This window comes from Typopeltis vanoorti, chromosome 4 (genome assembly GCF_054136105.1).
Source record: "Typopeltis vanoorti isolate ZY-2024b chromosome 4, IOZ_Tvanoo_1.0, whole genome shotgun sequence".
NCBI lineage: Eukaryota > Metazoa > Arthropoda > Arachnida > Uropygi > Thelyphonidae > Typopeltis > Typopeltis vanoorti.
This window is the reverse complement of record NC_143552.1, coordinates 50,201,738-50,228,665: the sequence shown is the minus strand read 5'-3', so window position 1 is coordinate 50,228,665 and position 26,928 is coordinate 50,201,738. Positions and strand designations below refer to the sequence as shown.

Genomic DNA, 26,928 nt, shown 5'->3' with positions numbered 1-26,928 from the left:
CCTTGAGGAGATGTATGAAGTTATGTATTAAAGGCAAGTGAGCCACTACCCAGACCGGTTTCGACCTTTATTGAGGCCTCATCAGTGGGAGGCAGGCTAGAAATACCAAGATTTTATTATATATATATATTTATTTATTTATTATATATATATCGTTTTTATGTACATATATATATGTACATCGTTTTTATGCGGATTTGAAGTTATGCGGTGCATAACTTCAAAACTTATGTACCGTTGTACATAATGAACAGCGTGCTGCAGCACATTCTGGCATGAGGTGAGTAACGGTAAGCAGTGAGTGTCCGTGAAGTTTAATTTTACATGTGAGTAAGTGTTTGTCTTTTCATTATCGAAAGCCTAAATTTTGAACTAATTTTCATTGTAAAGATTTAATTTGGCCCAATCGAGAAAAAAAAGCACCAAAGAAAGGCAAATTCTTTGTATATTGAAAATTGCAATTTTAGATCGCTTCGCAAAAGAAGAGAGAGAACTACGACGATTGGTAAACATTTTAATTTAAGTGAATCTACTATAACAGCGATCAAAAAGAATGAAGTCGCAATAAGAAAATCTCATTTCTGGCAAAAAAATAACTGCCAAAGTGCCATCGTACTCAAGAGATGCTTTATTAGAAAAAAGGAGCGAGCGCTCGTAATTTGGATTGAAAAATTATCTCAAAGAAGAATTCCTATAAGTGGTTATTTAATTAAACAAAGAGCTCTTCGGTCTTATGAAGAGATGAAGTAATCGGAGCCGTCCAGTATGTCTACTTCCGCTTCCCAGGCTGATAAAGAATTTTCGGCTAGCAAAGGAGCGTTAGCCGGATTTTAAAAAAGGAATGCATTTCATAGCGTGAAGATTACAGGCGAAGTTGCAGCAGCAGATGAAGAAGCAGCCAAACGTTTTCAAGAGAAGTTAGTCAGAATTATTGAATATGGTGGATATTGTCCTGATCAAGTGTTTAACGCTGACGAAACAGGATTGTTTTGGAGGAAAATGCCTAGTCGAACTTGCATCGCAAAGTCTGAGAAAAAAGCAAGTGGATTTAAAGCAAGCAAAGATGGAGTAACGTTGTTACTTTGTAGCAATGCATCAGGGGATCGAATGTTGAAACCCTTCCTAGTAAATCGATCTCTAAGACCACGTGCTCTTAAAGGTAAAGATCTAAAACAGCTACCGGTACATTGGATGGCTAATACAAAGGCGTGGGTAATAACTGCTGTATTTACTGAATGGTTCAATAATTGCTTTGTACCAGAAGTGGAAACATATGAAGCAAAACGCTCTCGATTTTAAAGATTTATTAAGTGTTGACAATGCACCAAGTCATCCGCATTTAGAACATTTAAATGTGCAGCTAGTGTTTTTTCCACCCAGTGCATTATTCAGTTATTAGATCAAGGCATAATTGCTACTTTTAAAAAATATTACGTTAAGCATACTTTTCAATTTATATTGGATAAACTAGAAAATGAATCATTAACAGTAACTGACGTTTGGAAAAAAATTCTATTTTGGACTGCATAAATCATGTTGCATCTGCTATCGCTGAAATAAGACCAGAAACTTTAAATGCCTGCTGGAAAGCAGCATGACCTGGATGCGTTGCAAACAGTGCAACCAAACATCTACATTATCAGCTGAAATCTTTACTTTGGCACAGGAAATTGGTGGAGAAGGCGTTGATACATTTAGCCAGAATGATGTCGACGAATTAATTGTGGAAATTGCCTTTAAGTGAAACTGAAAATATAATTCCAGAAGGTCTTGAACTATGTAATAAATTGGAAAATCATTGTCTTGTTAATGACACAAATTCTGAACGAGCCTTTAAATTCCAACGTGAGCTGAAGAACTGTATGTCTGGATATCGCGAGCTGTATAAAAAATTAGTAAAATCATCATCGCAAAGCTTAATCTCTGATTACATTGTCAGAAGAAAAAAATCAGCACAGAACGAGAATGAAGCTAAATCTGTTTTTGAAGAACCCATTGCTTTTACCATACAGATCTCATGCGCTGAATATCTCTTCTGGTGATGAAAGCAATTTCGCACCAGTTCTCAAACGTTCCGTATTTTGTCTAATAGCGGAGATAATTCTGATGACAAGATGTAAAAAAAATATTACTTTTCAATAAAATTAAATGAATAAAGCTTTAAAACAATCTTAGGCATACTTATTTTCTAAATTTTTATAAATGTTTCCTGCGATTTTAGGTTTATTTTAATTCATTGCTTCGGTTTTATGCGGTTTTAGAAAAGTATGTAACGTATCCCTAATTTTTCAACTTAAGTATATATATATATATATAAAAGGCTGCGGGTTGAATCCTGCCGTGGGCATGGATGTAGGTGATTGTCTGTAAAATTATTAGTTGTGGTGGTGGACAGTAGATGGCTCTGGTGTATATGATGCGGTTGGTGGATGAGGTTGAGTGCTGGAGACAAAGAGTTGCAGAGTAGGTGTCTCCCTCGATGAGTCTTTGGACTTCCTGGAGGTATTAAATATATATATATATGTTAAAGATACCAAGCAATTTTAAACCTGGTTTTACTCCATTTCCCAAGTAAGCAAACAGACTAAAAGTCAAGTTTGCGCCTGCAATTGATGCAAGTCTAACTGATCCCACAGGTAGTGCAGGACCAGCGCAACTCATGGCAAAGGTGGAACAAGCTCCGATCACTAATCTTAATATTTACCCTTAATGCCAAAACACATCTCCAAGAAGGGGATGTATGATGTTTTTTATTAAAGGCAAGGGGCCACAACCCAGACCGGTTTCGACCTTTATTGAAGTCTCGTCAGTGGTAGCTAGGCTAGGAATAGAAATACCAAGAAATTAGTAATACAGAGCTTGTAAGAAATTCGCCAAAACAAGTTACCATAAGGTGTTTTAACCTTATTAAATAAAAATCTCTGGAGGAGATATAAATGTAGAAAGTATTTTTACCTTGGGTATAAATATGTTAAAGATACCAAGCAATTTTAAACCTGGTTTTACTCCATTTCCCAAGTAAGCAAACAGACTAAAAGTCAAGTTTGCGCCTGCAATTGATGCAAGTCTAACTGATCCCACAGGTAGTGCAGGACCAGGGCAACTCGTGGCAAAGGTGAAACAAGCTCCGATCACTAATCTTAATATTTACCCTTAATGCCAAAACACATCTCCAAGAGGGGGATGTATGATGTTTTGTATTAAAGGCAAGGGGCCACTACCCAGACCGGTTTCGACCTTTGGCCAAAAGGAAGTCCAAAGACTCATCGAGGGAGACACCTACTCTGCAACTCTTTGTCTCCAGCACTCAACCTCATCCACCAACCGCATCATATACACCAGAGCCATCTACTATCCACCACCACAACTAATAATTTTACAGACAATCACCTACATCCATGCCCATACACACACACTACAGACATAGGGCACACTCATAGGGCTAACCACCTTAACCTCGATACGGTAGCTGCTAAATGTAGATAATTCCTCGACACCACACGGTAAAAGAGGAGGGAAGGAATAATAACAATAAGAATTTGTTATTATTCCGTCTCGTGACCATTTCGGTTGGGGTGTGCTGTCTTAGCTTATGCAACTGGCGCCACAAGAAACTCGGCGCTACTGGTTTGCAGAGTGGTTAGAATATCCGCTCTCCAGCCAAAACTCTGCAGTTTCGAATCCTGATATGGGCATGGATGTTTGTGATTGTCTGTGAAAATACTAGTTGTTGTATTGGGCAGTAGATGCCATTGGTGTAGATGATGAAGGTTGTTGCAGCTTCTTGTTGGTGATGGATTGAGTGGTGGAGACAGAGAGTTGTAGAGTAGGTGCCCTCCCCTGATGAGTGTTCGAACTCCCTGGAGTTGTCATGGAATAATAATAATAATAATAATAATAATAATAATAATAATAATAATAATAATAATAATGGAATAATGGTTAACTTTTTGTCGATGTATAAAAGTTTTAAGAGTGTATAGCGCATTGCTGCTCATGTTAATTGGTCTAATCAATTAATTGTAGGATAACTTTGAATACTTTTAAAATCAGTTAATGCCTTTTTATTCCCATATACGGGCAGTAGGCGAGGCCGATTAGCGCTATCTAACTTTTGGAGACTGAGTGGGAAGATCAATCTCCACTGGTACCGATCAGAGATAGATGGCCCAAGGCTATCACTAATTAAGCGGTACACAGTTAAGAGAGACCGCTCAAATGTGCCGCCATCTCATGGTCTCTAACCCTAACACAATATATTTAATGTCTGAAATAATGTGGGTTCTACGGTCGATTTTCTTGAGTTTACAGGACGAAAAACCCGAGTTTCCGGGAGGAAAAACCTGCTTGTCCGTGCCAGAGATCGACTAACTCGGGAACCGGTCGAAAAAAGGCTTAGAAAAATTTCCTCTAGTCGTCGACTAGACTCGAAACCAAATCTTCCTTCGTGCGGCCAAGCGCCGTGGTATGCAAACGCCACATCCACTGAGCTACACAGGCTCTCTAATACTTTAGAGAATACTTTTAATTATCAATTAATTTTAACCAAATCTGCACAGAGTGGGGAACCTTACAAAACAATAATGAAGGAGAATGCTATATAGTTTGTTGGTATGTTTGAATTATTCAAAGGTGTAAAATTTGGAAGAGGACGACGAGGCTTATCTCCTTCGTCTACAATACTGCTGCCCATTGAAAATATGGGCAAAAAAAGTTATAAATTTATCGAAAATTATGTATAAAAATTTGCCTACCACATCAATTCACACTTCATGCACGCAAAATCGGCCCTTCAGAACACATGCAATTTACAGACAAAAAATAAATGAAGTGTAATTTTTTGTTATATTGTAATTTCGATTTATTATACAAATAATGACGACCCTTTTATCGTTATGTATGATAATGGCTTGGAGATATGGATATTCACGAGGATGTTTAACAAAGGCAAACAATGGAGTTTTTTTACACGATATATATTTTAATTCTTATTATAAATAACAAGGCCTGTGTAGTCCTGTGAAAATGACGTTTGCGTTCATAACGCTAGGCAGCTGCTCACTGGATGATGGTTCTGGATGGATTCTAGCCGTTGAATAGAGGAACTTTTTTTTCAAGACATTTTTTCCTTCTAACCGGGTTCCCGCGTTAGTCGATCTCTGACATAAGATCGGATCTTTACACCCAGAAAAGTAAGGTATTTCCTCTGGCTAACTCAAAACATTTCGACCATAGAATCCAGGTTTTTTCAGATAATGATATACTGCATTAGGGTTAGAGTGTACGAGATGGCAGCATGCGTCTATTTACCAGACGCCGTTTAAAAATTAGTGAAAATCATGGGCCAGATATATCCTTCGGTGAAAATTGGTTTCCCCTCAATATTCGAAAGTTAGGTAGGTCTCACCTACTCCCTATTGGGAATAATTCGCGTTAGTAGTTATGTTTTTAAATATAAATAATATGTTCTGTGTGTAATATTTTAGTTACGTTTAACACGCACTCAATGGACAAAACATTAGAGATACTTACCTAATAGCCTATCGGTCCACCTCTAGCGTGAATAACTGCCTGTACTCTCTGAGGCATTGACTCCAAACGATGCTGGAGGGTTCCAGACAATCGTTTTGTAGAATTGTCCACAACAGCGTCTTGGACGTCGGTTCCAGATACGTGGATCTGATGTCTCATTCTCCGGCATTCCGTAGGGTTTCGATAAGATTTAAATCCGGGTACCGTGGGGCCATTGAATGGTCACAAACTCAGATGAATGTTCCTCAAGCCTTATCTGAGTGGTTGCAGCCCAGTGGGGCTGTACTTTGGCCAGCTAAAACAGACCATCGGCTGCATGATGCGCGAGGACCATGAAAGTGTGTGAGTGATCAGTCAGCATTCTGGTAGTTCGCCGCTTTTAAGGGGACCTGGATTTAAATGTTATCGAAACTCTACGGAATGCCGTAGAGTGAGACATCAGATCTATGTATCTGGAACGACGTCCAAGATGCTGTTGTGGACAATACTACAAAAAGCATGACTGGAACCCTCCAGCTTCGATTCACCCGTGAATCATGTGAGTGTGAAAATGACCAAGTGACGATTCTAGTCTCTCAAGCAAAAATATTGAATAGGTTAGTCAATTCGGAAAGTAAAGGTGGGTCGGGGATAAAGGGATGATGCAGTTTCTATATTCTAATGCCAAAGTATTAAAAACAAGAGAGAAAAGTTTGGGAATTAGTTAATGCATGATCGTCAAAAGTTATAGGTATTAGAGAGACTTGGCTTATACCGTATGGTGTATTTACAGGGATTGAATGTGGAAAGGGTTTAATATTTTCAGGGAAGAGTTTTGCTGATGATAAGAGATGAATTGCAGCCAAAAATAATAGGAGACAGGCTGGAGGGTGGTTGTCCATTTGAAATCAGATCAAGGTCAGTAAGACAAAATATACATTTGTTTGCTCTAGGCTAGGGAGTTCCTCAGATGATCTGGAAGATATGCATTGCTAAATTAGTACAATGAATATAGGTCGGGTGATTATTACGGGGAACTTCAACTATGTAGATATAGACTGGAAGGAAGAAGGATCAAGTGGCAGGAAGGAAATAAAATTTATACACCTGCTAAGAGATAATTACTTAAGGCAGTATGTAGTGGAGGGGACTAGGAATTGTCGAATGTTGAACTATTCATAGGATCATAACAGCTATTCATAACTAAGGTACAACATTGCCTCCAGTTGGTGAAAGTGAAATTAGAGTAATAATTAATCAATGAGATATGTAGAGTTTGCAGCACGATTTTAATAGGCTGACAGTATGGGCAAAAGTTAATGGGTGTCAGTTTAATGTCTAGTAATGTAAATGCATTTTGGAATAAATAGATTACAAGCCATGGATCACACTGATGGTACTGTGCTACAGGGAATAGATGAAGCTAGAGATTTAGGGATTGTGGTAGACGGACAGTTATCGTTTAGAGGAGATATTACTTTGTTACAGAAGCCCACAATATTAGTTGGCTATTGAAGACCACATTAACAAGTGGAAATAAGGAAATTGTTGTTCCTATTTATAAGGCCTTGATATGCCTCACATCTGGATTACTGCACTCAAGTCTGGTCCCATGGGTTTCTTGGGGATGAGGAAGCGGTGGAGAGGATTCAAAGGCGAGTGACCAAGATGATGGGTGGCCTGTGGAATGTTCCTTATGAGGATAGATTGAAGGTATGTGGATTGCAGAAGTTGGTTGATAGAAGAAAAAGAAGGGATATGATAGAAACATTTAAGTTGCTTAAAGGGTTTTTATAGGATGGATGCGGAGGAAATGTTTTAGCTCTTGGCTAGAGTGTCCAAAACGAGGGATCATCCATGAATAAAGGTATGGTTATTATGGGTATGAGGACTAGATTTTTTGCTTGTGGTGTTATGAATGAGTGGAATGGGTTAGTTGTCAGTGCTTTGTCTGTTAATGGGTTCAAGGAGAGGTATGATAGATTGAGTGGATAGATTGGGTCTCCCACGATGAGTCTTCGGACTTTATAAAGTTGCACATATAATAATAATAATAATAATAATATTTCATGAATCAAATCTATTCATCTCATTTCACCTATCTTCTTCCTCTACTTATATACTTAATTATTTATTTAATGAACATTTTTAATCTTTAACATGTTTATTTCGAGTCTAGTCGGCGACTAGAGGAAATTTTTCTAAGCCTTTTTTCGACCGGTTCCCGAGTTAGTCGATCTCTGGCACGGGCAAGCAGGTTTTTCCTCCTGGAAACTCGGGTTTTTCGTCCTGTAAACTCAAGAAAATCGACCGTAGAACCTCACATTATTTCAGACATTAAATATATTGTGTTAGGGTTAGGGACCACGAGATGGCGGCACATTTGAGCCGTCTCTCTTCACTGAGAACCACTTAATTAGTGATAGCCTTGGGCCATCTATCTCTGATTGGTACCAGTGGAGACTGAACTGCCCACTCAGTCTCCAAAAGTTAGATAGGGCTAAATGGCCTCGCCTACTCCCCGTATACGGGAATAAAAAGGCGTTAGCTGATTTTTTTTTTTTTAACATGTTTAATAAATAATTCCAATTCATTTACTTCTGCGGTCCACATCCTACATAGCTGGCCAATTTGTTTTTATACGGTTTCTTTCCTTCCCTTGTTTGTCATCACCCTTTTGTAAATATGATTTTTGTCGCTTGTCAGATAACGAAAAACTTCATTCGGATTTCCTTTGGAGTTTCTGACTAATGTCATCTTATTCTGATCTTTTTCCAATTTGGATGGGAAGATTATTTTTATTTATTTATTTATATCTCTTCGATGACAACTTGTTTGAACATACTGTTTGTCCTAATTTCATCGTCCATCATATTAATTCGTTTTATCTTAGTGTAGCTGTGTATTGCTAATGTCAGATGTGTCCTGAATAAATGCCTGTATTCTGTCAGCATCATTCAACCAAATTTTATCAAAGTGTTGTCTTCATGTTACTTTACTTCAGACATTTCATAAATCTCCTTACAGTTCCAAGTCTGTAAGTGATCCAAATGAATGATGAGAGTAGGTAACAAAGGAAGAGGAGTGATCATAGTGGTTGTGCAGATGTGGTGTTGCAACTAAAGTGAAGAGAGAAAGAGGGAGAGACGGTGTAATCAGTGTAATTTAGTTAGCCCAGACAGAGTTGGATTGGTCATATCTGGAGAAGTATGGAAGTAAAGCGACGAGAAGAGAAGGGAAACGAGATCATCGATTGGTCAAGCAATGCAGGAGAAATATAGAATTTACTTTTTTATTTTATCTTGATTTGATCTGGAACATTGGCAATAGTGACTTCAGCTAAAGAATCATAACTAGCCATCTTATATACAGTATTAAGTGATTAATATTTTATATTACTTATTAATAAATGTTAATTAGTACTATATATAGATTAATTAATTGTTTTTTATTCATCTAATGCGCCACTTTCAGTTTTACGTTATTGAAATATTTCATGTGGAAAGAATATTCGATGACCATGCTCGTGATTCAATAGAATAAATCATACTACTGTTCTTGTTAGATTAGTATAGGCCACTGCTCCTTACGGAGCCGTTGGTTAGTGGTCATCAGGTATTAGAATAAAAATTCCTTTTAAAATTCTCGTTTCCGAAACAGTCTTTCTTTTCCTTTAGTTTTTAGGGTGGCGCCGTAAGGGACCGATCACAAGAAATCATGGCAACTGTTCTTGACGTTCGGAGTTATCAAGAATTTCAATCAATTCTAGAAAAATCTTCCTCGTAAGTGAAATTTTAATAATTTCAAAGTGAAGTAGATAAGAGTGTTTACTGTTTGCAGGTTTTATTTTTATTATATGTATGTATTAATAGTTCATCCAGTGAAATTAATGATGACGGCTTGAAGCACTTCCAAGGTTCATTAAAATCGAATAGCGACGATGACAAACTAGAGTGATTTAATTGAATATTCGAATATATAATGGATTTATTATTATTATTAAGAGAGACCTCCAGTCAGTCAGGAACTCATCAAGGGAGTCCACATACTACACGTACCACCTATCATACTTATTCTTGAATAAACAAACACGTAATAACCACAGTAATAAGTTTTAATGAGTAAATATTTCATCCTAAGTATCTTAGGACATCGTCAGTACAGTTTAATTCAAACAATACTAGGAATAACATACGGTTAGGGCGCATGATTATAAGGGAATCCCGCGCAGTAGTGTGTTATAGAATTAAATTAAAATATATCTGGAGGGGAAAAAATTACATTAAAATAAGATAACATATATAAAAAAATTATTTTACACAATTTTGTATGACAATTTCCCATACTTTAGGAATAGTAAGAATGTCATTACGGTTTAGATTTGGTCTGTGAAGTAGGGCTTCATCACTTTCTTTATATAAATGTTCATGTTTATATAAAGATCTATGTAGAAGTTTTGTCTTTTCCCAATGGATATCCATGTTGTGTGAGGCCAGATTTCTGCAGTTTGATGAGATGGATATGGTCTTGATGTTCCGAAATGCATTATGAACAGATCTACCTGTCTGTCCATAGTAAGACAATTTACAGGAGCATGGACCCTCGTACATGCCAGGTAGCATCAGAGGTGAGAGTTTGGCTTTAGGAGAAGGTAACAAGTTATACATCTGGTTGATTGGTTTGTAGGTAGAAAGTTTGTATTCATAATTTTTGAAAGATGTTCGGAGATGCCTTTGGCATAACGTATGGGAATCCTATGGGCTTATTCTTGTCTAGGTTGATGTGTGGGGAAGTGACTGATGATATTTTGAGTTGTTTTAAGATGGTATCCATTTAGTTTGGCTGTATTTTTGATTATTTCCAATTCTTGGTTTAGAGATTCTTTAGAGGAGCAGAATCTGTGTGATCTGGTCACTAATGATTTAATGATGCCAAATTTTTGAGATGGATGATGAGCAGAAGAATTGTGAATGTAGCGACCTGAAAATGCCGACTTGCGATAGACAGAAGTGGAGATGGAACCATTTCCTAACTTATTACTGTGATTATTACCACAATAATAATATAATAATTAAGAATATAATACTTATTCTTGCATTCGTTCACACTGCTTTGCACTCGCAACATCCAATGGAAATCCATTCAAGTCACGCACACATTTATAACTTGTATTTTTATTTAATAATGTTTCCGTATAATTTAAATTATACGGAAACTGAACAAAGGTTAATGTGGAAAACTGTGTGCCAAACAAGAATTGTAAGTATTTGTTATACTTAACAAGAATGTATGTCAAGAGTCTATGCTTATGAGATAATGCATATTAATGGTGAATTAGGCTTAACCACCCAACCGGCCAAGACGTATATATATGTCCACGTTACCATGGATGCAAAGTGCATGTTAAAATTGTAATACCATTGATGTTACATTGAAATATATGATGGATATGACGTGTAGAGGAGTGATGTATTTTATCCATATTGACGGCGACATGGTTAACCAAGGTATGTCTTATATTCAGCTAATGTTATGATAGATTTTGAGTTAGCTTAGAACTAAGGTTAGAGAGAGAATTGTAATGACATATATACACAATGTCATTACATTTCTATTGCTAGTCTCAATTCTCTCTAATCTAACGTTAGTTCTAAGCCAACTCACAATCTATAATTCTGTACATAACTCATTCTGTACATATTTCTGTTTGACTTAATGAAATGGTTTGTAAACAACGCATTGGACTGATTCTTTCAATGCACTATCCTAAAAAATTCGAACCTGCATAAGATAGAAGTTTATATGAATTATATTTAAGCCACAAATTAGTTTGTTTAAATAAGTTAAACAAACTAATTTTGACTTTAAAGAATATACATCGCACTAATAAGTAGTTTAAACTAACTTATTTAAGAATAATATAAGCGGGGAATATAAGCTTAGTCTTTGATTTAAGAACTTATGTTCTCATACTTAATATATAGTTTAACTGTTGCAGTTGTTAAAACAAATAAATTTGTTACACTATAGAGCATGAGAAATAAGATACAGTATAAATAGATAAATGGCAGCAGTCAATAGTTAAGATAGTCGAACCATTCACGAATATTAAGTAAAAAAGAAAGCAAAGGCAAAGCAGGGTAATAAAAACACAGACTACATTATTACAAATGGCACGTGCATAATATAACAGTAACATGGTTTTTATTTGTGTATCTGGTAAATATGCAGCTTAGTATTGGAATGAAAATGACCCTGTATAGTGAAAAAAATCTCCATCTGCAGTCATCTACACAGATGCAAGCAAAACAAAGTTAAATTTTGTGGCAGCACTAAATTTACTTTAGAGGGCATGGTGCTAAATTTACCATGCTTTCGTCACTTTTTCATTAAGTATACCTCTGATCATCGAATCCCACGCAATACTATCTCTTTTCTCTCGCTTTTATTCTTTTCCCATTCATTCTCTTTCATTCTCCATCCTTCTGTACCATATGCCAATCATTTCTCCAGTTCTTCGAGCTGACATTTTGTCCTGTGAAGGTCAAAACGTCACAGGACACATAAGCTTGCAATTACTAGCAACCTGATCATCCATATTATTACTTTCCACCACTTCCTTCAAACTCTCATATTTCGTGCACTACCATTCACTGCTTCTGCTACATTCTCCACAACACTTTGACAATCCTGCCTTATATCCATAATATCAGTCACTTCATTCTTTCTCTCCTGATACGACACGTTTGTTACTGGTGGCTTTCAAAACATTTCTGACAAATATTTTCTCCATTCTCGCTCTCATACCACAAACCAATCACTCTCGGCAATGAATAAATTAAAGAATGCTACATCGCACTAAAACCCGCACGTCAATATCAGTCAACATCGATGTCTAGGTCGCCATTTTTCTTGTACTCATCGGTGCCATAAAAACATTTCTGAAAGTATGTTGCATAATAATAGTTAACTAAACAACACAGTCAGAAATAAACAAAATATCACCAATTATACATAACTATCACTAATATCTACTAAAAAAAAATGCATATGAGCAACATGTGTATGGCAGCTGCTACTAATGACAATGCTAGCATTCCCCTATATTTAGCTACCTATTCTGCATGCATGTTTTGATTTTGCCCTGTTCAGTACAAGATAATATTAACTTCTTTCCGTTGTTACAAAGATAACCCCTTTAGTATGTATACTAATCAGTAAAGCTCTTCTTGGGTGTTTTTTATATGAAACCCAGGATGTATTTACTATTGCTATTAGGCATACACCTTTTCTCTAAATTTTTCTTGTGTGTTTCTGTTAGGTTAGGATTAATTTCCTGTTCTCTTATGTAGTTAAACAAGGGCTCATTTCTTCTTTTGCCCTTTATTTTCTTGATTCAAACAAGCCATATTTTATTTTTAAAATTATAGTTTTTAGGTCTACCTGGTATCTTGTATGATGATAGATCTGCAGAAGAAAGCTCATGGGTTCATTTTTAGTTTAACTTTTCAGCTGATTCCAGATCAGTTATTTGTTGTAGGCAATTAGGACTTTTCTCATGGAAGAAACTTGGACCTGATATGTTTTTAATATCAATCATTTTGATATTAAAAATTTGATATTTGGCAAAACTTATTGCAGGATACAGTAGTATGTACAAATAATGGCTAAAATTTGGAAACTTGCCTCTTATCTAGCATTCTTTTTATTGTTATTTTTTATTATTCCTCTCACAAAACCTATGACATGACAGTGGTATTTATGGTCATGTGGTTAGAAAGAAGAAATAATTTGTCGATGTGTTCCTTGAAGACCCTAAAGGCTATAATCATTGAGGAAGTATATGAGGGAAGTGTTCTAGAGGGGACGGGAGAATGAAAGTTAATTCATTCAGTTTGAAGTTTTTTGAACTGTGTATGGGTGCTGATCAGTAGCTGCTAATGTTTGTGCATGAAAGTAGAGAATGTTATCAGCCAGTTCAGTGAAGCAGCATCATTGGAAATACCTATGGAAAAGACACAGCACAGAATATCATGAGAAAGTGACTGTTAGGGATGGTGAGGGCCCCATCAGAAAACAACTGAATATCTATCTCTTCAAATTATTTCCTATATCATTTATGTACAAATTAAATAGCAGTTGTTTAAGCACAGAGCCATGTGGCACACCACTAGTCACCTTCATTCTCCTCGATTCTGCTCTTCCATATACTACTCTTTGGTATCTGTTCATCAGCTACCCTTTTATCCATATCACCAGTTTCATATTCATCCCCATTTGTTGTAGTTTGTGTAACAGAGTTCCATGTGGTATCCCCTCAAATGTCTACAAAATTCAGCACTATCATCAGTAGCCATTCCCTTTATCTGGCTCATTTGTCGCTCTATTATAAAAATATAGTAAATTACTATGGCATGACTGATTCTTCACAAAGCCATGCTGCTCCTGTTAGAGTATCATATTCTGAATTCTCTTTTTGACAAACTTTTCCAGTATTTTTACCACCATTCCTGAGATGCTAATTGGTCTATAATTTCCTACTCTCAGATTTTTAGATCCTCCTTTATGCAAAAGGAATCATTTTGCTCTCCTTCCATTCTCTTGGGACTTTGCCAGAGCTGAGACTTAAACAGTCTAGTTAATGGTATCTCCAGTTCTCCTGCATATTCTAGTAAAATGCGAGCTGATATCCCAACAAATCCCATAGCTGCATTCATATTCTGCAATATAATAAGTAACTCTGATTCTTCAACCTCTGTTCTCACATTAGTCCCTGTCACCTCTGTCATAGCAATATCTTCACTTGGATGATATACCCTTGCAAAATGATCACTGAGTAGCTCAACAATTTCATCTGCCTGTTTTACCTCTTTGCCATCTGCACTCATTAAAGTTATCATTCCATAGTCATTCTTTCCTCCTGCTTGCCCATTACAAAAACTCTTTGTCATTTCCTTTTGCTTGTTCAGCTAATTTTTTTCTGATAATCTGATTTTGCATCTATGTTGGTCACCTTTCTCTTTATATACCCTCCACATAACATCACTTGTTATTTTATAAGTGACTTAGGTAGATGATTCTTACTACTTATATTATGAACACCTTGCTTTTTGGATGCCTGAAGTGGCATGGATTGCATTATTATCTTACTTCCCTTATGGCAGTAAACAAGCTATGACTTCCAACCCTGGGTGAAATTGATGTAAAAATAATTTGTGATTTCAATCCTAAAAATGAATAACTTGGAAACCGTAAGAAGATTCCAGTGGTTTTGGAATTATTTGAAGATTATTCCGTAAAAATGATAATTTTCATTGTGTGTCAAATGAGAACAGTAGTAAATTTATCTTGTATGTCTCATTTCATGACTGTAACATGTATGGTAATTTTATGGTATGGTATTTTGTATTCATTTTGACTGAATGTCTGGTTCTTCATTCACATATTCCTCAGTAGACTCACTGTGAGATTCGTGCCTTAAAACTCTTTTGAAATTGAACTTAACTCCTTTGCACTTATTCACAAACCCAGATGGCAACAAATTCCACTTTGTTTTCACCACTTTCCATGTAAAAAAAAAATTGCTCCTTTCTCCATTTCTCAGTACACATTTATACAATTTACAATAATGTCTTCTCATTTTTTCCATCTTTTCTTATGAATAATTTATTCTTTGTTTATTTGGTAAAATTCTTCCTGTCAACTTGAACAGCTCTCATAACATAAGACCTCTCCTCTGTCTGTCCACCATGCCATGCAATTTATGTTTGTTCTTCATAACCAAGGTTCAGGATCCTGAGTTTAACAAATTTGACAGTTTATGTGGGGTCTAATCAAGCCCTCATCTAGTGTTACTACTATCCCGGTATCTTCTTATGAGTGGTTTCATCACTACAGCAGTTTGCAGCAATCTTATTTTCTAAACTTTAACTATCACTGGTTACCCTCAGAATCTGATCTCAATTTCATCAATACAGTTCACATCCAGTGAGAGTAATTACTGTGCACTGTATATTGATCCAAGATCTAGATAGATTGATGCTGTTGGAAGTGCCTTACAAGCCTTAACTATCTGGCAGTATTGGAGTCTGCAGATGAGATCATTGTGATTATCGACAAAGTTCACATTGTCGATAATAACAGTGTCTGTCATCTCCTTGAGGGTACATATCATTTAATGTAGTTTGCATTAGTTTATGTAAATCTAGTCAAGATTAATCAAGTATACAACACTGTACTCAGAAATTGAGAGTAATGAATTAGAGAAAGTTGGCAGAGATTCAAAACAGTGTTGAACTACTCTAGTCCCAGTGCAACTCTACTGCTTTAGATATATTATTGATGAACTTATTTAAATTTACCTGTATTACAAACATCTTCAAAAAAATGTCATTGAAGATGCATTATTCAAGTCATTATTTCAATAGATGTTGTATTCATGCTATTAAATTTATCACAATATCACCTATTATCTGAATCAGACTGGGGAGTTAGATTTTGAAGCAAATCAGTGATTAGCTCAGTAAATTGAAATTGAACTTAATCATTATATGAACATAAAAAATATTTTCATGAAATATGTTACATTCTACCAATAATGCAGGTAAAGCATATGTATCACTCAATAATACAAAAGAATAAATGACTTGCACTGCATACATTTTCCCCCCTCCCCAAGATAAATTATTAATAAGATGAAAATAGTCTTCTCTTAAAACATTTTTGTGGTTAACTTGAAAAATTAAAATTCCTCCAACAAACTGCTGACAACAAAACAGATGTTTAATACAAACAGACATTTGAAGAAGTTTAATGCAATATGGATATGCATGGAGGGAGAATCTAAATGTTATATAATTTTTAGTTAACTGGTATAATTTTCTTTATTTACAGATGACATTGCTTACAGATCTTTTTTTTTTTTTTTTTTTTTTTTTTTTTTTTTTTTTTTTTTTTTTTTTTTCTACACACAAGAAGTTTAGAAGCTATGTCAAATTGATCCCATGTATGTTTGCAGGGATTAAGAAAGGAAGCTGTTAGTTCATTTTGAAGAGCTACAGGTTTCAGAGAACAGGGTAAGTGAAAGATATGCAGGGAAAAGCATGATCGTTGGATTGGCAGTTAAACTGTAAATGGATGCTGGACAGCTGCTTTTTTTATACCTTGTTCTTCTCATTCTCTGAATTTAGTTGTCAGTGATGCTACTATGTTATCTGGCGAAGTGATTTTATTCTTTGAAACAGTTCAGAAATTGTGTTTTTCTTAGCCTCAATGTTGTGTTGGGGAATCCTTAAAAAACATATTACACCTCTAACTCCCAAGCCACTAAGTACCACCTGCTGGGAATCAATCAAAGCTGTTTGTCCTTTAAGATACTATATTGACGAATTTTATAATGCTTTGATAGAAATTGCTGAAGACAAGTCAGTGGACAAAATGGCGAGGCACGAAGCTGAAACTCTTGCCCTTAAGCTCAGAGATTTAAAATTTTTATGTTTGGTTATTTGGCACTGTTTTAAATGAAATTAATGTTGCTAGTAAATTATTGCAAAGCATAAAAATGGAATTGTCTTCTGCCATATCTACTTTAAGAAATGTTCTCTAAAGCTTTGAGAACTTCAGATATGATGAATGCTATAACATTAGCTGAAAAAGTTGAAGCTGATCCTAATTTGAAACCAACGTTTGTAAGTACTGGAGTGCATCAGCAGAAAAAACATGATTATGAAGCAAAAGATGAGCCTATTTCTGATCCCGAAACTAAATTTAAAATTGAATTTTTCTTTCTTATTATTGATGTAACCAGTTCTATCCACGAAAGATTTGGGCAATTGGAATACCACAGTTCATATATTTTGTTTTTATATAATATCCCTAAATTGAAATCTGAAGTGACAAATGAGCTTTTAACCCAGCGTTAGTAAGGTAGGGTGTCACAGACCCCAAAGATTTTAAATTGACTATGACATTTTAACAACGCGTGGCAGTGAATCATGCCTCAGTATAGCTTCCCTCCTGTAACCTGCTCCTCGACGCCATAGATGACAGGCTGTTGTGCTCAAGCAAGTTTAGTGTGCTGGGGTCCATCGGACCCCACCTTACCGAAAGTGTCACTATATTTACTTCCGAAACGTAAGTCGTTTTTATGTATATTCTACTAAAATATTATTTTTGCTGCTGTGTCTTCTATATTTTTACATGCCAAATATAAGCAAATACATTTTCGTAAATATTTAGAGGTATTTTGAGAATAATATCTTTTTTTTTACCAGATGAGTTACAAGCAAGAAGAACAGAAGTTACGTCAACTTATAGATGACGCTTTGACAGATGAGGAGCCATTTAGCGGAGATGATGATAGTGAAATTGATTTATAATTAGTCAGTAACAATGAGTTTGACAAAACTGTGAGGAAGAATCCACAGAGAATCCACTAATATTGATTAAAAATTATTATTGATAAAATTGATTATTTGGGTGGGTCTGTGGGACCCCACCTTACCACTTTTGTTACATTTTTCCACCTCACTAGTGCTGGGTTAAACAAATGTAAAAATCTAGATAGTATTCTAACACATCAAGAAAATAGAGACATTGATGCCATTGAGCTATTTGATGAATTGAGAGTAGTTTCCCACTTAGTACCAGAAAATACACTGTCAATTGAAGTGCTATGTTATATAGTTGAAAATAACTTTGCTCTTAATGTTGCAGTAGCGCTAAGAATATTACTGTCATTAATGGTAACAGTTGCAAGCAGCAAGCATAGACTATTAAAACTTGGCTGAAACTTGATTGGAAGGTCTTGCCATGATTTCAATTAAACATGAAATCGGTCAGAAATTAGACTACACTGACTTTTTTGTGATTTTACAAATATGAAAGCAAGTCAAGTTTCATTTTAAACAGTAGGTTTACATTTTAACAGTGAAAATGTAAATTAACTTATGTTAAGACATGACGTGTTCTAAAATCTAAAAAAATTATGTTTATCATAGTTACATGTTTGTGATTTAGCAGTTCTTCATTTTGCATGACGTGATGAGCATTACTTACATGTAAGTTAATAGTAATCCATTATCTTCTTCTTCTATGATCTCTTATGCTTTTAAGCATCGAGATTTTGCCAAAGAGATTTCCATGCCGTCCTGTTCAAGGTTTGTTGTTTTGCTTCTTTCCAGTTAATTCCCTTCTTTTCCAATTTTTCTTTAATTTCCTTTTGCCAACCTTTCCTGGGTCTGCCTATGTTTCTTTTTCCTATTTTCTGGCTTTCGTATACAGTTTTTGCTATTCTTCCATTCGATTGAGATGTCCAAACCATCTCATTTGGGCTTGTGTTATGAATTGATTCAGAGGTGCAACTTGAAGGCTGTCTCTTATGGTTTGATTTCTTATTCGGTCTAGTCTTGTTTTTTGTGCCACTTTCCTGAGATATTTCATTTAGTAATCTATTATAAAAACCATATTTTTAGGTTGTGTTGATAGTATTTGTGATATTAATGAATTTTGGAGCAATAAAATTATTGATTTTTCAAATACAATAACTTTTAATAATTGCCACTTTGTTATAATTTAATTAAAATTTACAGAGGGTGCATTTATTCTGCATTTGACGAATATACTCATCTTTGCTTGATTTTAATTACCCATGTAGATGCACATTTTCAGAACAGAATTCCACCGTTCAAGGGTTAATTCTCTGTCTTTCTGTAAAAAAAAATATATATATATAGTTTATAATCATTTTTCATTAGCTAATGCTAGTATTTAGAATTTATGATCAGATATGTTGAAGCCTAGCTTAACATCATGACTTTTAAGATATCATTAAGAGTTTTTTTTTTTACGGAGAAGGGGCGGCAAAATGTGCTATCGCACGGGGGAGCCAAATTCCAGGACTAGCCCTACCTATTAGATGTGGATTGTCAACAAGCAGCAACCATACAAGGGAGTATGATGAATTGGAGGATTGTTTGGAAAATGGATTGTGATGAATAAAGATTGTGTTTTTTTTTTATATTTCTTTTCATGTTTCTGTTTTTTTTTTCTTTCAATTATGTGAGCAAGCTAAGATAATATACCATGTGTGCTATATTTTTGTTTCTTGTCACATCTTATGTTATATAACTACTAACTTTAGCATCTGTGTGAATTGAAAAAAAATTAATTGGATATTGATGTATAAAACTGAATTTTTTCCTTTTGCGATACTTTCTATTCTTGTTTTTTTGTTATGTGAGCATGTGGATAGCATTATAGTATTCCATTTATAATATTATTTTCCTTTTTTACATTGTTATTCTGAATAACTAGTTTTGACATCCATGTAAACTGAGAAAATTAATATCCTTACATGGTGTCCTTTATTAACCACAAAGTTACTTTAGAGAAGTCAGGCTATCAGATCTTAAAATAATAGTCCCTGAGATCTTTTGTAAATTAATGCAACTGTACATGATGAGGTTAGGAGAGTACTTCATAACTGATGCAGATTCTAAAAAATAGTCTCAGACTTCTGACGACTTCTATGTAATAAAGATAATTTTCTCCATCCGATCCTATATGAAGGAGTATCCAGAGCATGGTCTGCCAATCCTGACTTGCCATACATATGATCATGATGTAATTTTTGTGTTCTCCAAGACGGATGTTAACTGATCTACTAGTCTGTCCATAGTAGGCCAAACTGCAGGTACAAGGAACTTGATACACTCTGTTATGTTCAAGAGGATGCAGTTGATCTTTGGAGGAGTGCATGAAGGTAGCTAGCTGAATATAGAGTTTTAAAGTGGTATGCGGGTCATATTTGCAGAGAATTTTGGTTTTTTTTTTTCTTTTTCTGATATACCCTTAACATAAGGGATGAGAATGTTTTTGCGGTGTATTTTTGGAAGGATAGGGAGGTGCATATGATATTTTATCTGTTTTATATGGTCTGTAGCTATTGGCTAAAAAAGATGTTGCAAAGGTCCCTGAGCTAGTTTCAAGAGCTGTTTCAATCAACAGCACCTTAGCCTTTCTATATGTAGATGTCAGAAGGTGGGGGGTGTATGATGGGTGGAAACAGGGTGAAGGAGGGTGGCTAATGGAGTGCCAAGGGCTCTGTTCTAGGGTGACTTCACTTTAATTAGTATATTAATGATATAGGAAAAGATAGTCTGTTTGCTGATGATGCAAAACTGGATAGTTGATAAATGGTGATGTAGATAGATATCCTGCAGAGTGATGTAAATAAATTGGCAGTGTAGACAGAGGACAATAGTTGTCAACAAATGTAACTTTGGGATGAAAAGATTTACATACTTGTAATCTAGTATCATATTGATGATACTAGATTACAAGAACTTGGAAAGAGCTCTTACAAACACAATTTGCTTAGTGCAGCCTTTTGCCTTTAATCCTGATGAGTGCTGCCACGTGACTCCTTGGGTGCGATTCAAAAATTTGAATGTGTACCTGCTTTCTACTTGAAGTTGTCAGTTATTCATATTGCCACATGCTGTTTTGTCTGAATTTGCAGTTGCAATCTTTAGAAATAGCTTTTTTCTTTAGGTTTTGGACAGCAGCATAATAATATCACTTACACCAAATAATATAGACACTGCATTACTTTGTCCTTTACGTTCTCTCTCTCTCTCTCACACACACACACACACTATATATACAGGGTGTTCGGGATAAATTTGACAGTTTCGTAAGGAAAAAGAAAATCTTCTTTGTATCTATTAAATTTAATGAATTGACAAAAAAACATTACAGGCAGAGTTAATTACAATACTATCAACAAGATTTACTCAAAATAACCACCATTAGCATCGATCACAGCTTCAATTCTGCTTCGGAACCTCGAACAAGCTGATGCTACAGTCTCCCTGGGAAGGGCCGCAAAAACTGTTTTAATTTTATCCATTAACTGGGCTTTTGTATTACTAGAAGTGCGATTGGTGTCTTTTTCAACTGCGCCCCATACAAAATAATCCATGGGGTTAAGGTCTGGGGAGTTTGGAGGCCAAACATTTGAACTGGTGAAGTCGTAGAAATTTTCAGACAACCATTTTTGACTTTTCCCAGAGGTGTGGCAAGGGGCCGAATCCTGCTGCCATACATACGGCCTACCATTGGCTACCCTTGTTATCCAGGGCTTGACTACAGTTAGCAACTCCACGAACAAAGCCCGAATTCCAATGCCAGGGTTCTTCAACACCTGTTCCTGCAGATTTGCGAGGAATTCTGCTGTACGAACGCAATCAGATCGTCTGCTAGGGATCTTTCTTCTTGCTACATCCTCGTAGTCACCATTGCAAGTCTCTAGTTCATGCCCGATTGTTTTTACTGTATTCAGGGAGCATTGGGCAGCAGTCGTAATATCCTTATTTTGATGGCGGGCACGAATCATCATGATACAAGTTATTCTCTTCCATGATTCAGGTGGGTTCCAGCTATCCATCCTTTCTGACATCTTGTATATGAATGAAGAAGGGTCCAAACTTTTAAATGAAGAGAAGTGTGTGTTAATACATGTAACTTACGGAAAAATATAATTAATTATAAATATGTCAAATTTATCCCGAACACCCTGTATATATATATATATATATATATACATATATACACACACACACACACACACATACATACATGGCTAGGGATTTGGGGTTGATGGTGGATAGAAATTTCATTTCAGAGGACATATTGCAAAAGTTGGGACAATAGTTCAAAGGATTACTTGATTTGTTGAAGAAAATAACACATTGACAAGTAAAGATTAGGGAGGTTATTATCCCTCTTTAAGGCCATGATCTGGCTGCATCTTGACTTTGTGCACAGATTTTTTCACCTCGGTTTCTTGGGGATCAAGAGTTGGAGAGGACTAAAAGATGAGTGACCAAGCTTTTGAGAGGTTTGTGGAATATTCCTTATGAGATAATATTAAGGGCTTGTGTGTTGCAGAGTTTAGTTGACAGGTGGAGGAGATGGAACATGGTAGAAATTTATAAGTTGCTAAAGGGATTTTATAAGATTGGCACAAACAAAAGCAAACAAAATTTTTCAATACATGATGGGTAGGGAGAGGACAAGTGGTCACCATTATTGGTAAGTTGTATATTAGTAAGGGTATGTGGACATTATTTTTTGCTTAGGGAGTGTTGAATTAGTGGAATAGATTGCTAGAGGTAGTTGAGTGCCCCAACAGTGAATGAGTTTAAGGAGATGTATAATAAGTATTGTGTGATAATAGTTAGTATGGGTCTCCTGCGATGAGTCTTTTGACTCCATTGAGGTACTTGTATAATTATTGAAATTTGCATTTCCATTACATCTATTGATATTTGCTATATAAAATTTTTATTGTAAATAAAATTATTTTATCCATTTTACTTATTTTTTTATATAGTTGCAATAAATTTATGCTCAATAAACTGTGTGTGTTTACTTCATTTATGTAAGACATTTATCATATTATGAAGTATGTCAGTAAATAATATGGATGGATAGGAGGGTGGTTGAAGGAGAGATATCAGAGAGTGGTTTATTCAGGAGTAGAGTCCACAGGATGGCCTGTGACTAGTGGTGTGCCACAAGGATCTGTTCTTGGACCACTGCTGTTTAATTTGTTCATTAATGATATAGGAAAGGATCTGAGAGGAACAGTTCATTTGTTTGTGGATGATGCAAAGTTGAATAGGGCATGATGCAGATGATGTCAAAATTTTGCAAGATGATTTGGATAGATTGGAGGTCTGGGCTAAGGAGAATGGATGTCAATTTAATGTGTCAAAATGTAAGGTTATACATTTTGTGGTGAAAAGATTGGCAGCAGTTTACTACATTGGTGGAACTGTACTCCAGGAAATTGATGAGGCACGAGATTTAGGAGTGTTGGTGGATAAGGAATTGAAATTTAGGGGACACATTGCAAAAGTGGCCAAATCAGCTCATCAAATCACTTGGTTGCTGAAGAATACGTTGACAAGCAGAGACAAGCAGGTTATTGTTCCTCTGTATCGAGCCTTGATAAGACCCCATCTCGACTACTGTGCCCAGATTTGGTCACCTAGGTTTCTTCTTGATGGGGGAGGAGGTTGAGAGGATCCTGAGGCGAGTGACCAAGATGATAACAGGTCTGTGGAATGAACCTTATGAGAACAGGTTGAGGATTTGTGGGTTGCAAAAATTGGTTGATAGGCAGAGGAGGGGGAGATATGATTGAGACATTCAAATTACTGAAGGGTTTCTATAAAATTAATTCAGAAGATATTTTTGAGAACAGGGCTGGTTGTGGGAGGACTAGGGGACATCCATGGAAACTGGGCAAAAGTGTGGTTAGTAAAGGTGTTAGAGCTGGGTTCTTTACTTTTAGGGTGGTGAATGAGTGGAATGGGCTGCCAGAGTCTGTGGTGGATGCTGTGACAGTGAATGAGTTTAAGGCGAGGTATGATAGATACTGTATGAATGTCGAATAGTTGTGATGAATATGATTTGGGGCCTCCCTCGATGAGTCTAATGACTCCCTGGAGTTGCCTGTAATAATAATAATTTAGTTCCCCCCTCCCCATCTCTTTAATTTTCACTTCTGCCTGGTAGCAAAACATGAGCATTGGCACCTATACCTATTGGTTATCAAAAATAAATAATTAAATAAAAATCACCATTCAATAATGTGGTCTCTACAGTATCTTCCCATTTCCAGTACCACTTCTGCCTTCCTCTAGGCCAGTATTTCTCAAAGTATGGTACGCGTGCTCCCGGGGATACGTGGCAATTTTTGGCTATGCATCATTAACACATGGAATCATTACTAAGAAAAAAGTAATCATTTTAAACATATATATTTCTCAATAAATTATATATTAATGTATGAATTCTCCTACTCAAATTGTGATAACTGCTTCATAGTTTGCAAAAATTCATGGGCGATTACGCATGAATCTTTGTTCAGCTTTGTATATGAACATACATTGCAAGCCCTGCAACAACGCGAAGAGCGTAAGATAACGACTGATAAAAAAAAGTAGTTATATGAATCAGTTTTGTTCTATTAAAAATAAAGCATATTTTTTTGTTTACATGTCTATCTTATTTGAATTTAGATGTACATTTACAACAAAATATTTTTATTTTATTTATTATTATTATTATTTTGATAAGGGAGTACTTGGCAATAATGAAAATTTAGGAAGGGGTACATGGATATCTGAGGTTCGAGAAACACTGCTCTAGGCACATGATCTGGCATAGGTGACAACATGAATAGTTTTCTTTTATCCTTGCCAGTTTGCCTTTTAGTTATTTTCCTCTATTCCTAAGTTGATCAACATCCTATAAGATTTGTATTTTTCTCAGTTTCACACTAGTCAGCTTCAATGTAATTGTGATAATTGTTCAATTCTCTGATCACAGCTAAGAAACAGTTTACTGTTGAAGTAATTGAAAGGTTGGCTGACTGAAGCTACAATTACACAGTACTAGAAGTTGGTTGACATGCTAACCCATTTAAGAGTAATTTAAATGAGGATTTAGTCATTTGCAGGTTGGATAACAGATCACTATACTTGTATTGTATTTTTTTATGGTGTTTTTATTATTTTTTTATCTTTGCCATGGACAGGAGCAATTGCTCTGCTTTCGTTAACAGCGTTTTCCTATCTCTTGTCTTGTCTTTCTTCTAGAAATTTTATATTTTTCTGTTCCCATCTTTGGTTATTGATTAACTAATCAATAACCAGTAATCCTTGAGCAAGTTATCTCAGCACCACAAATTCATCTTTATTTTATATTCACCTTACATTAGTAAATTAGCATAATGACATGTTCGAATACCTGTAGGCCATGTTTGTCATTCTGCCTTTTCAACCTTCCCATCATGACAATTTCACTGATAGGATTAATCCCACTCTGAGCCATGCCAAAATATTTTGATAGTAAAAAAATATTTTCATCCAAATTACAGTGCACTTTAAAAACTTTTGTCAGCCTAACGTTTATGTAACATTGGTTTATTTTGCTGCAAATGCTTAAAGTGTCACCATTTGTGGATTGACCATGAGTAATATGGCAATGATTACATTATCAAGTATTACGAGCTTTGGATTAACATAAAAATTATAAAAATATATATTGTAATAGACTACTTAAATATAAAGAGCTAATAAGCTTCATTTTGGCAATGAAAACATTACTTAAATTAAGGGAATATTAAATCCCACATAGTTTTAAAACCGAATAAGAAACTCAAAGATTGGAATCAGAGAGTTTCTTGCCGAATATAGTAAACTATAAAGTATCAGCGACACTAGTGTTAGCAAATGCAAGTGATCCTAGTACATAGTACAATACCGGACGACTCGTTGCAAAGGTTCAGATCGATATTCTTAGGTATTTTCCATAATGTAAAAACACATTTCCTAGGAAATGTATGCTGTTATTACATTATGGAGGGAGGTCACTACCCAGACCGGTTTCAGCCTTTTTTGAGGCTTCATCAATGAGTAGCTAGACCTAATACCAAAGTGTATAGCGAAAAGAACTTATATACTCTGCGAACGAGTTATCCAAACAGGTGCAACCATTAAGTTACTTAAATATAAAGAGCTAATAAGCTTCATTTCGGCAATGAAAACATTACTTAAATTAAGGGGATATTAAATCCCACATAGTTTTAAAACTGAATAAGAAACTCAAAGATCTAGCTACTCACTGAGTAGCTAGATCTTTGTTTAATTTAAGTAATGTTTTCATTACCGAAATGAAGCTTATTAGCTCTTTATATTTAAGTAACTTAATGGTTGCACCTGTTTGGATAACTCGTTCGCAGAGTATATAAGTTCTTTTCGCTATACACTTTGGTATTAGGTCTAGCTACTCATTGATGAAGCCTCAAAAAAGGCTGAAACCGGTCTGGGTAGTGACCTCCCTCCATAATGTAATAACAGCATACATTTCCTAGGAAATGAGTTTTTACATTATGGAAAATACCTAAGAATAGCGATCTGAACTTTCCCCACCTTTGGAACGAGTCGTCCGGTATTGTACTACGTACTAGGATCACTTGCATTTGCTAACGCTAGTGTCGCCGATACAGTTTACTATATTCGGCAAGAAACTCTCTGATTCCAATCTTTGAGTTTCTTATTCGATTTTAAAACTATGTGGGATTTAATATCCCCTTAATTTAAGTAATATTGTAATAGAATTTGAATATAGTCAATTTAGGATAAACTATAAAATACTGTAAATTTATGTTTATTACATGAGTCTAGCATTAAGAACACAGGTGTGGTGTGACAAATTTTCATTGCCAGCAGTACTACAGTCTGAAAGTTTAAGCACTGTACTAAGTTTATTCCATTTGGGATTGGCAGGGCGAGACAGAAAGGTTATTTGGAATTACTGCCCATTAAGACTATGTTGTGGCCA

At 35.5% G+C, this 26,928-nt stretch overlaps 1 protein-coding gene across 2 annotated transcripts in view; it reads left to right on the top strand.

Annotated features, from left to right (window-relative positions):
- The first annotated feature begins 9,042 nt into the window (after positions 1-9,042).
- Positions 9,043-26,928, top strand: part of Grx3 (Glutaredoxin 3) — a 148,797-nt gene continuing 130,911 nt past the window's right edge. Inside the window, exon 1 of one of the 2 annotated variants that reach the window (XM_090391139.1) lies at positions 9,043-9,293. In XM_090391139.1, the coding sequence (XP_090247265.1) occupies positions 9,229-9,293 (65 nt within the window). In that variant the 5' untranslated portion in view covers positions 9,043-9,228. The remainder of the gene's footprint in view (positions 9,294-26,928) is intronic. The other variant, XM_090391140.1, reaches the window with a different exon arrangement.